The following is a 12,336-nucleotide window of genomic DNA, read 5'->3' as shown; positions in this document are numbered from 1 at the left end:
ATTTCTTTGTAGGAAAAACTACATTGTGAACTATTAACAATTCTTCCACTTTATCAAAATTATAAATTTCATTTTTCAGCCAGACTGAGAGAAAATATCTGCATTAGATGTATCTGAAAAGAATCTGTATACAAAATATGCAGAAAATATTATGACTCAACAATAAGATAACCCAATAAAAAATTTGAACATGCATGTCACCAGAAACATAAACCATTGTTCAGCATCCTTGGTCATCAGGGAAATGCAAATTAACATCTTGATGATATACAAGTAGATTGGCTAATATTACAAAAACTGACAGTACCAAGAATTAACAAGGCTATGGAACTACTAAAATTGTCTTAGGTTAAGAATGTGAAGTTAGGGGCTGGGGTTGTGGCTCAGCGATGGAGCCCTTGCCTAGCACATGTGGGGCACTAGGTTCGATCCTCAGCACCACATAGAAATAAATGAATAAAATAAAGGTATTGTGGCCAACTACAACTAAGAAAAATATTTTTTAAAAGAATGTAAAGTTATATGAACACTTTGGAAAAGAGTTTACATTTTCTTCCATTCACCCACTACCTGCACTTTTAGGTATTCACCCAAGAAACATGTCCATGTAAAGACTGGTGTGTGAATATTCTTAATAGCTTGATTCAGAGTATTTCAAAACAGGAAACAATACAATGCCTTAATGTAAGGTATGTGGATAAGATCCACAGAATTAAATTTATGGAGAGGTCATGAATTGTTAAGGGAAAATTTAGTCAAATATTCATTTCGGACTTGGCAGATATGAAGAGTTGGCAGGGATGAAGAGCTGCCCTTTTATAAAGAATGTAGTCCAGAATTCTTATCCTATCTTAATGCAATTAAAAATGAAAGGATGGGAAAATATTTTGATGAGATTTGAGAACTTAAAGCTAATTATGTTAATAATTTTTTCATTAAAAAATGTTCTCTCTGAAGATTTTTTCAACTTAATTAACCATGCCATAACAAGCAGGATTAATTGCATCCCAACTAGGGAGAAATCCGATGTTTATGAAACCAAAGAAGAAACCAAAGTCAAGGTCATAAAACTTGAAGATTGGGAAAATAATGCTGTCATCAATCAAAATTTATTCCTTCAAGTTTACTTACCAAAACAATAAAGCCAAACTCAAACATTTTTTTTCCTCAATACTGTGTTTATTATTGGATTTAATCCAATTTAAGATCACTTAATAGAAGCAGTGTTTTCAAAAGCAAAACTGGTTTATTTATTTAACAAATAAATCTTAGTCATCTGTTCAATAACAGACACTATGATATATGCTAGGGCTATAGAGATAAAGCACAGTTCCTTATTTTGAGTAATTTGTACTGTAATCAAGAAGATAGAAAATGCACAAGAAAATGAATGATTATAACAGGTGGCAATGCTACTAATTAGCATAGTAGTTGGTCTTGTGGTCATTACTGTAATATTTCTATCAGGAAGAAATTTGTCAACTCTTCAAAGAAATAATATTGGTTCTGTCTTGCCAATATTTACTCTCACTTCCATTATAACACCAATTCATGTTATAATCATTCCTTGAAACTGTTTTCCTCCCCAGTAAACATTGAGCTGTTCAAGGAGAGGAACTTATGTTTATTGCTGACTAATAGGTTTTATGGAATGAGGGCCAAGTGTAGAAATAAGAATGTGGAACAAAAGGGAGGTGTATTCCCCACCAAGCTGAATAATATTGAAGACTAAAGATCTTGATAATGGTGCTGAGAAGAAACAGAAGAGTAATGTACTAAAGGCAGAATGATTGGCAGGTAATGCCAATTAATGAAAAGGGAGAAGAATTTTTGAAGAGAAATGATGTTAATTAAATAGAGTACATTTGAGATGTTGACAGCACATCCTTGAAAACCGGTCCAAATAAGGCAGGGAATGCTGATTTTGTATTCAGGAGAGCATTCTGGATTAGAGATGTGAATTTGGGTATCAAAATTGTGGAAGGTGGGCAGTTTCCAAGGAAGAATTTCTAAAATGTTTTAAGAAGATTGTTATGATTTGGATGTGAGGCATCCCCCAAAAGTTCACGTGTGGCACAATACAAGATGGTTCAGAAGTGAAATGATTGGGTTGTGAGAGTCTTAACCCAATCAGTAAATTAGTCCCCCATAGGGATTAACTGAGTAGTAACTGAAGTGGTAGGGTATAGCTAGAGGAAGTGGGAATTAGGGCATGGCTTTGGGTATATATTTGTATCTGGTAAGTAGAGTCTCTCTATGTGCTTCCTGATCACAATATAAGTTGCTTCCCTTCACCACACTCTTGCTACATGGTGTTCTGCCTCACCTGGAGACCTGAGGAATAAAGTCAGCTGTCTGTGGATTGAGACCTCTGAAACCATGAGCCCTCAAATGAATTTCTCCTCCTCTATAATTGTTCTGGTCAGATCCTTTAGTCACAACAGCAAAAAAGCTGACTAAAACTAAGATAAGTTCAGAATACTGACAGATGTAAAGAAATCCCAAAGAAAAGGAAATAAGTAAAGGACTAGGAAGACTCAGGTGAAGCTAAGAGCCTAAATATAAATGCTTATCATTGACATATTTCAAGAAGGCAGGGCAGCATAATGCTAACCAAGCTTTAGTGTCAGAATTCCTGGGTTCAATTCCCATCTCTACCATCATGAGATCTTGACATGTGACTTAACTGACCTGAGCCTCTTCATCCTGAGATTTAAAATGAAGGTAATAATAATAATGCCTGCATTATAGAGTTTTGGGGAGATTATGTAATATATTTAAAGGAGAGCAATCATTCAATTCATGGATGTTATTGAAATATTTTAAAGTAATTTGATGACAGTTTTAGTGAGAAAATCTTAGAATCAAGAGGAAGAAGGAGAGAAATTAAAACTGTGCCTTTGGAAGAGAATTACTTTCATATAAGTTAGAATTTCTGAGCAGTCCAGAGAAATTATCTGGAGTTAAATAACTTAAATCTATAAGCATTTGTTCATTATAATTAATTGACTTTCTTGCTATCTTCTAAAATGTATGCTGTGGTTTGGGTATCATTTGACTGAAGCTCCCAAAGTCTCTGAGTTGAATTCAGTCTTCACTGTGATGGTATAGAGGTAGTGGGACCTAGTGGAAAATGATTAGGTCACTGGAGTGGGCTATCGGGGGAAAGAGATTAATGTAGTTCTCATGGGACTCCACCTAACCCCATGGTAACATATTGTTATACAAAGAGTAAGCCTGGCCCCTGAATCTCTCTGGCTTTCTTGGTTGCCCTATGATCTCTTCCTCTGCACTCACCCGCCCAGTAATATCATCTGCCATGTTGTGGTGTGGCCAGAATCCCTCACCAGTGCTAGACCAATGCCAGTACCTTGTTCTTGAATCCCCAGAACTATGAGCTAAATAAACCCTTTTTCTTTCTTTTTTTTTTTTTGGTACTTGGGATTGAACTACTCATGGACACTCAACCGCTGAGCCCCATCTCCAGCCCTATTTTGTATTTTATTTAGAGACAGGGTCCCACTGAGTTGATTAGCATCTCATCATTGCTGAGGCTGGCTTTGAATTCGTGATCCTCCTGCCTCAGCCTCCCAAGTCACAACCCTTTTTCTTTGTAAAATACCCAGCCTCAGGAATTTTGTCACAGAAACAGAAAATGACTAAAACAATATGAATGAATAAAACATACATTTGAATTAACACAGGATTAAGATTGATATAAAAGTCTATTAAGGAGGAAGGAGAACTATTAATAGTGTACTGATTAAGCCTTCACTCAGGCTATCTTTTGGTTTCAACATCTTTGAATCCCACATCATTTAGTAAGGGATGAGTGGAGTTAAAAGAAAAAATAAAACTGGACACAAAAAGTAGAACACAATAGTTTTAGAGTGCTAGAAAACAGAAGAGTATTGCCAAAAAGTGAGATTTTGGAGTTTGAGATCTTAGAGGGAAAGCAGTTTGAGGAGCTAGAAGAATGTAAGATAGTATAAAGTGGTTCATGGAAATGATTCATTTACATTCCACAAAACACTGAGATGGGAAAGTCAGAACTGTGTAATGCAGTAAGCATATTAGTTGTGTAACTCTAAAAAGGTCAAATACAAGACCTTAACCCCATGAATCCATTGGTTTTATTCAATTACAACAAACTAAATTTGAAATTTGTTCTTTTATATGTTTGTTAGATAATGTTTCAGTTTTCTATTGAGTGAAAATTTTTGACTTATTTTGGAATCATTCATGTATGTAATTTTAACCACAAAGGTACATTGTGTTCATTTGAGACATTAAATGGTTTTTAAGCAAATACAAAAGTACATGCTATGATTACAGTAGTAGTTGTAGCATTTAACTTTATATTAATTGATACAGGATTTATATCAGTAAAAAGCTATTGAAATTTTGATGTCTAGCTTTTCTGTCAGAGAAAATGTCACTAAAATGCTCAGAATACAACAGACACTAGTATGGCAATATGTAAATCAATGGATGTGTAACTGATGTGATTCTGCAATCTGTATATGGGGTAAAAATGGGAGCTCATAACCCACTTGAATCAAATTGTGAAATATGATATATCAAGAACTATGTAATGTTTTGAACAGCCAACAATAAAAAATTAAAAAAAAAATTTTACATTTCTGTTTAATTTCACTCTTTGAATATAGAACATAGGATGGTAGATATTTCTTAAAAACTCATGTTAAGTATGAGAGATTACCTCAGTAACTGTCTTTCGCTTAATCTCAACAAAATTCAAGACTTTTATTCAACACTGAAATGTTATGCATTTCCCTTGCCAGTAAGTAGTGAGTCAAAGAAAAAAAAAACCTCATAATTCTGAGCTCAGGATACATATTGGTTAATGGTCCACCTTTTTTTTTTTATAAAACAATATGCTAAATCCAGTCCAAGAGTGTGTCATGACAGTATAGAAGATGTACTTAAGTCTTCCTGAGAACAGAGAGTAAGCATCTTCCTAGAAGACAAGCCCCTGAACTGAGGCATGCAGCCAAGTGCGGCTTGGTCAGAGAGCTGGCGGGGACAGATCCTCAAAGCAGAAGTGATTGAAAGCACACACAGTCCCAAGTCCTAGTGCAGAACACAAGACAGAGGAAGTAAAATCTAAGCTAAAAAAGCAGATTGAGGCCACATGGCAAGCCCTGTTTGGACAAAGACTTGTCCCTCCAGCCCTCCCTCTTTTCCTCTCTCCCTCCCTCCCTCCCTCCCTACCTACCTCCCTTCCTTCCTTCCTTCCTTCCTTCCTTCCTTAGTCTTAATCTTTTATTAAGTTTGAGCAGTCAGTTAAGAGACTTTCTATGTACCCCTTACCCCCATGCATCAGGGCCTTTCCAAATAACAACATCTTCCACCAGAGTGATATATTTGTTATAATTAATGAACCTTCATGAACACATCCTTATTTCCCCAATTCGGAAGTTTACATTAGTATTTGCTCTGGATACTGTATGTCCTATGAGTTTGGGAAAACATGTATGGATATGTATCAGCCATTTTGGTATAACACAGGAATAGTCTTGTTACCTTACAAATCTTTCATGTTTCACCTCTTTATCCTTCTCTCCCAACCCCTGAAAGCCCCTGCTTCCTTCATTCATATATATATATCCATAGTCTGCCATATGATATATATATATCCATAGTCTGCCTTTTCCAGAAATTATGTTTGGAAATATAGTATGTAGCCTTTTCAGATTGGCTTACTTCACTTAGTAACATGCATTTAAGTTTCCTCTGTGTCTTTTTGTATTTGGATACATGATTTCTTTTGAATGCTGAATAATATTCCTTCACCCGGTTATCTAATGAAGGACTTCTTGGTTGCTTACAAGTTTTGGCAATTGTGAATAAAGCTACTATAAATGTCTTTGTTCAGGTTTTGTGTGGATGTGAATTTTTATCTCATTTGAAATACCAAAGAGTGCAGTTTCTGGATCATACAGTGTAATAGGTTTATTTTTATAAGAAACTATCAAAATGTCTTTTTTCTTCCTGCCAACAATGAATAAGGGTTTTAGTATTTCACATCCTCATCAGCATTTGGCCATCATTTTCTGTATTTTAGCCATCCTAGGTGAATAGGTAACTATTGTTTTAATTTGCAATTCCTAATGACACAGTCTTTAGTATCTTTTCATATGCTCATATGCTCATACACATCTGTGTATCATTTTAACTGAGGTGTCTGTTAAGTTTTGGCCCATTTTAATTGACTTGTTTGTATTGTTGAGTTTTTGAGACTCTTTATGTCTTTTGAGTAGCAAAAGTACTTCATTAAATATGTATTTTATAAATATTTCTTCCAGTCTGTGGCTTATCTTCTCATTAACTTGATATCTTTCTTGTTAATGAGCCTGAGTTTTATTTTATACTAGTGGTTATCCAAGTGCATATTTATGTTTTTATAATTGATATGCACATATTCCTGTGAGAAGGTATTATGTGAATTACTTAATATATAAAAACATTAAAAATTAAATATAATAAAAAATGAATGATGTTTTATGAATTATGAATGTATTGATTGAGGTTCTTAATTGCAAAATACAGAATTTGCTTTGGAATTACATCATGTTAGAAGGCTCTTTGGATTTGGGGGCTGATTGGAGAACTGGGCTCTTAGAAAACCATACACCTTGACTCTGATACCAGTGGGTACCTCTGACTCTTAGAATAAGAGGCCAGATATCTTCCAGTGCTAATAGGGAAGAACTAAATGACTCTTCTAGCTGATGGAAAAGACTCAAACAATTCTGCTACCTTGTTCACTAAAGATGGTTTTTCTCCTTTGTGATTCTGTGGGCATAAATGGTAGATAGAACCTATGCTGCTGTCTGTCAGGAGTCTGGAAGTGTGAATTCCTTTATATTCTACTTTGGGATCTTATGGCTCCAGATGTAAGAAACTATCAAAATAAAATATACAGAAGGTATTCCACAGATGACAGATATTTGCTAAAATGACAGAAAATACATAATTTGCTGACATTGAAAAATAATTGTTATTGATAATAATCTCATTTATTTATAAGTATTTAGCAATCATGAGGTGTTATAAAATCTCAAGCAAAATACATACGCAAGGAAGGATCATCATTAGTGATAGTTCTATAAATTCAATTTTTTGGGCAGTATCATGTGTGATCTGAATACATCACTATTATTTTTAACTTATCATGTAGCTCAAAAATACATTAATCACTCCTTTGGAGTTTTGTTCATGTTTTCCTTATGAGTACACTCTTCAGTGTTGGATTATTTACAGGATATCTAAAGCAACCTGTCTGTTTCATGAGACTATCTTTTCCCTATATATTATTTCTGAATCTAATATGCAAAGATTCATTTAACATAGCACAGATAAGTGATAATATTTCATAATTCATTGAGAGCCAGTCAGTAAACAAAGGGACGATGTTTCACCCCCTGGCAGAGCAGAGTCCCCACTCTCCTTCAGGTGACTCTGCTCATCCTACATTATTTCTGTACTATCTAACACATTGATTAAGTGAAGGAGTCTGTTAGCCTGCACAGGAGTATTAATACAGTCCAGATAATTCTTGGTTAGATGAAAAAAAATAGGCTCAGAATTCTAGATATTTCTCTTATACCAAAAGTGGATTTTGCCATGCACCCTGTGAAGCAAATATATTTTGTTTTAGAATCTAGGGCTTGGGAAAGGAGAGATTTTGAGAGAGTAGCAGGGTAGTGTCATGGCCAGATGTGAATTTTTAATCACTGTCCCAGATTTAGCAGGCGAGGTTGTACTAGAAAAGACCAAAAGCAGGAAAGTTAGAAAGGAGAATATTGTATATTATTCAGAATTCTGACTGATGACGATATGATTGAATGAATCTCAATATTTAAGGGTTGGTGAATCATTAGAAAGAGATACTAGGGTAGGAAAAAAGAATGAAAAATGACCTTCTGGTTTATGACTATAACACAGGTTTCTTTTTTTTAACATTTTTACAACAAAGGTTGAATGAACCATGCTTTATAATTTCTGGGGGGTTTTTTTAGGGAGAAAAAGAAAAGCCAGTTGAATATTATTCTTTCCTGATATTGTGCAATACTTGCATCAGTGTTTTCATTAATTCCACAAGTTCCCCTGGAACTTGGATCTACTGTAGACACTGGTTCTTTCTAAATTTCAGATAAGGTTTTTCACAGGTAGGCACTCAATTTCCATGATTTTTCCCAAAGTGGGAAATAAGTAATATTTCATCATTTCATCATAAGATTAAAAAAAAAAAGATTGCCTTCCTAATACCTGATCAACGTATTATGAAAATGTAATGACTTGCCCTGTGTGTCCTGGGTTGAACTCATTACTATTGTATGTCTTGCTTTTAGCTGGGATGATAGCAGTTCTGTGAGCAGTGGCCTGAGTGACACCCTCGATAACATCAGCACTGATGACCTGAACACCACGTCTTCAGTCAGCTCTTATTCCAACATCACTGTCCCTTCCAGAAAGAACACTCAGGTAGGAGTCACCTACTTTCTTTTACCACTGCTTCTGCCACTTTCTTCCCCAAAATTATTTTGTATTAGATTAAGTCGTAGCACAGCCTCCTACCCTGAAATAATTGCATTAACTGATTAAGCCAGAGCTAAGAAGGATTCATTTTGCTTCCCTGGTCCCCAAAGTGTCTTTATCTTAGTCTTTGCTAGAGCTACAGCCTTAGGATTTGCAACAATGTGCACCTCAGCCTAATTTTGATCATAGAAAGCAGCTTACATATATGTATTTCCTATTTTTATCATTTAACCTAGAAAGAGCTATGTTGTCACGTGTTTCCTATTAATATTGATATATCTGTTCCAAACAGCCAACCTTTGGATAGTGCTTGATTAATTTTATTTTGATCCCTGAAATGAATTATGAGTTCTTATGTACTAATGGCAAGTCAAGAATGGACATTAAATGATTAAGTTTTATCTTGTCTTACCTTTCCTTGTTACATTTGACACAGAAAATTCCTTCCTTTCTGGAGTGTTTAATTAGGTTTTTCTGCACATATTTATCCTGACATTCTCTAATCTGTGCAAGTGAGAATTATGTGGCTAAAATTAATGAAACCTAAATGAAGACATAGATAAAAATAGAATCGTCTCAGGAATCCTTTTGAAGACGTATAAATCAGTGCAGCGTTTTTTTTAAACCAGTTATCTGGGAAAGCATTCCAGTGCCTAATTCACTTTATAGATTTTTCTGCATAGAGTTTTTCTGAAATATTTTTCTTCATAGCTGAAGACGGATTCGGAGAAACGTTCCGCAGCAGATGAGACCTGGGACAGTCCCGAAGAGCTGAAAAAAATAGAAGAGGATTTTGACAGTCATGGTGATGGAGGTAGCAAGTGGAAGAGTAGCTCCTCGGGACTTCCTGAGGACCCTGAGAAGACCAGCCAGAAAGCTTCCCTGTCTGTTTCTCAAACGGGTTCCTGGAGGAGAGGCACATCCACCCAGGGAGGGACTCCAGCCAGACAGAAAGCTGGGACAAGTGCACTCAAGACTCCTGGTAGGCCTGGCACTTGGCAGCTGTTCCAAAAAGTGCTTTAATTTATTGTTTTAATTCAGTTTTATTTTCTTTAAAAATAGCTCTCTTTTAAAATCAGATTCTTCTCCATATACTTAAATAACATTTTAACTAAATTTCACACACTTTTTTCATGAATATGACATGAATATGACCATCTAGGCATGCTTTAGAGACCTCCCTCACAGTTTGGGGATCTGGAGTGTCTTAGTGTTTTGTGATCATTTATGGTCATGGAGAAATAAAATAAGGTTACTGAATCAACAGTGTACCTCCATCTGTTCTAACTTCATTAGGAAAATTTATAATATTTATGTTAGTTATGCCACTGAGCTTCATCACAAACTCTGAGGGACATAAGCAGTCACACTAATTTAATGGGTTAGGATGCTGGATATTTAAGATCCTGTTTGGGATTAGATTTTTTAAAAGAAAAGAGTAAAAGAATTCTGAAAGAACACACCTTTTCCTTCTTTTTTTTTTTTTTAACTCTTCGTTCCCCTTAACTTTTTTTAAGCAGTTATTTAACTTTTATTAAACTTTTATTAAACAGTGTCACCTGAAGTATGGATGTTACAAGTCATCCAAATATAATCATTTCGATGTATTATATTTTCTTTCTCTAATATTTTGCTTGATCGGGTAAAGTGTGATCCTTTTAAAGCATGAGAATTGCAAGACATGAGATATTAACAGATAGCATAAGTACTTGTTTTCATTTTATCTCCTCCATCTCTGATCAAATTTCCTCTGACAGCTAAAATTTTTTTTTGTGCTTACACACTCAGTCCTCCCAATATGTTAGATTGCACGCCAAGATCTAAAGCAGTTCACATTTAGGAGCTGAAGTAATATAAAGAAACATTCTCATTTTATACATTACTTTAGGAAGAGGCATGACACCAAAATGTGCAGACCCATATTTGTGTATTTCTCATTAATTAGGGAAAACCGATGATGCCAAAGCTTCTGAGAAAGGGAAAACTCCCCTGAAAGGATCCTCCCTACAAAGGTCTCCTTCAGATGCAGGGAAAAGCAGTGGAGATGAGGGGAAAAAGCCCCCCTCAGGTATTGGAAGATCCACTGCCACCAGCTCATTTGGATTTAAGAAACCAAGTGGAGTAGGGTCTTCTACTATGATCACTAGCAGCGGAGCAACTATAACAAGCGGCTCAGCAACACTGGGCAAAATCCCCAAATCTGCCGCCATTGGTGGGAAGTCAAATGCAGGGAGGAAAACCAGTTTGGATGGTTCACAGAATCAAGATGACGTTGTGCTGCATGTGAGCTCCAAGACCACCCTACAGTACCGCAGCTTGCCTCGCCCTTCAAAGTCCAGCACCAGTGGTATTCCTGGACGAGGTGGCCACAGGTCTAGTACCAGCAGTATTGATTCCAATGTCAGCAGCAAGTCAGCTGGTGCCACCACCTCAAAACTAAGAGAACCAACTAAGATTGGGTCGGGGCGCTCAAGCCCTGTCACTGTCAACCAAACAGACAAGGAGAAAGAAAAAGTAGCAGTCTCAGATTCAGAGAGTGTTTCTTTGTCAGGTTCCCCTAAATCCAGCCCCACCTCTGCCAGTGCCTGTGGCACTCAAGGGCTCAGGCAGCCAGGATCCAAGTATCCAGATATTGCTTCACCTACATTTCGAAGGTAAGGATATACAAAATGATGCATAAAAAATATAGGATGTACATGTCATATACATATACTATATACAAACATTTATATATGTGTGTGTGTATATATATAAAAATGCAAAGAGTTCTAAGAATCTGATCATATACATAGGTAGCAAAAAAGCAGTGCTCCTTTTGAGAAATGGTCAAACTTTGCAATTGCATTATCGTTGTGGTATTAGCAATACAAACAGCATATGTAAGAGAATTGAAATCAGATAGCAATACTCGGGGATAGTGATTAAAACAAAGTAATAGCTTGTAAAATTTCAGTAGATTTTCATCAATCAAAGCAGTCAGTCTTTATGACTATCAGCACTGACTTCCAATGTTTTGTGATATGGCTGGTTCTTAATGAGTTGATGGTCATAATGTAGATGATGCTGTGTTCTTATAACAGATTACATAGGGCAAATTCATACAGTACCATATCTTGACATACTAAAGAAAATTAAGGTATGATATGATTGGCAAGGTTTGAAAACATTCAGAATTTTGATATAGGATGACAGGCTATTTTCTAGTTCTTCATCAGCTTTCTTTGTCAGGACTCTGGTAAGCAAATGATTGGTTTCTGCAACAGTATGATCTTTGGTATCAAATAGGTGAAGTTCTCAGAAATATAACTGTTTCTAAATAACCTAAGTAACAGGAAAATAAATATAGTTAAAAACTTGAAACAAATAAGTTATACCTACCTGGGTCTGTTTTCTCATCTGAGAAATTATAGAGCATGACTTACAGTTCATTACCTCAATATTTTTAATGTTGCTTTTATTCTGCTAACTAAACCAAGGCCTTTGATATTTTGGAAATAATTGGTCTTAAAACATTTAGTAAATTTGATTTTTTTAAATTCTAGAAAGTTCAATTCTCAATATAAATATTAATCCTGAAGAACTGGCATTTTGAAAGGTTGATCCTCATTGGAAAGAATAAATTACAGCTTATAGCAAGAGTAAATATTTGCATTGCTTAAGGAAAAGCAAATAGTGCCCTCCTGTGGTCCATTACCTATGAAACAATTTCTCATATTCGTCATAAAATATTTCACTGTAGAAAATATGGATTTCATTGCAACTTAATCTGTA

At 35.5% G+C, this 12,336-nt stretch overlaps 1 protein-coding gene across 1 annotated transcript in view; it reads left to right on the top strand.

The window, feature by feature from the left end:
• Nav3 (neuron navigator 3) overlaps window positions 1-12,336 on the top strand; it is a 342,152-nt gene that overhangs the window by 243,620 nt on the left and 86,196 nt on the right. Inside the window, exons 13-15 of the mRNA XM_027928253.2 lie at window positions 8,379-8,511; window positions 9,277-9,547; window positions 10,511-11,219. Of these exons, the coding sequence (XP_027784054.2) occupies window positions 8,379-8,511; window positions 9,277-9,547; window positions 10,511-11,219 (1,113 nt within the window). The remainder of the gene's footprint in view (window positions 1-8,378; window positions 8,512-9,276; window positions 9,548-10,510; window positions 11,220-12,336) is intronic.

Source organism: Marmota flaviventris, chromosome 3 (assembly GCF_047511675.1).
Source record: "Marmota flaviventris isolate mMarFla1 chromosome 3, mMarFla1.hap1, whole genome shotgun sequence".
NCBI classification, from domain to species: Eukaryota; Metazoa; Chordata; class Mammalia; order Rodentia; family Sciuridae; genus Marmota; species Marmota flaviventris.
This window is presented reverse-complemented; position numbering and strand designations above follow the sequence as displayed.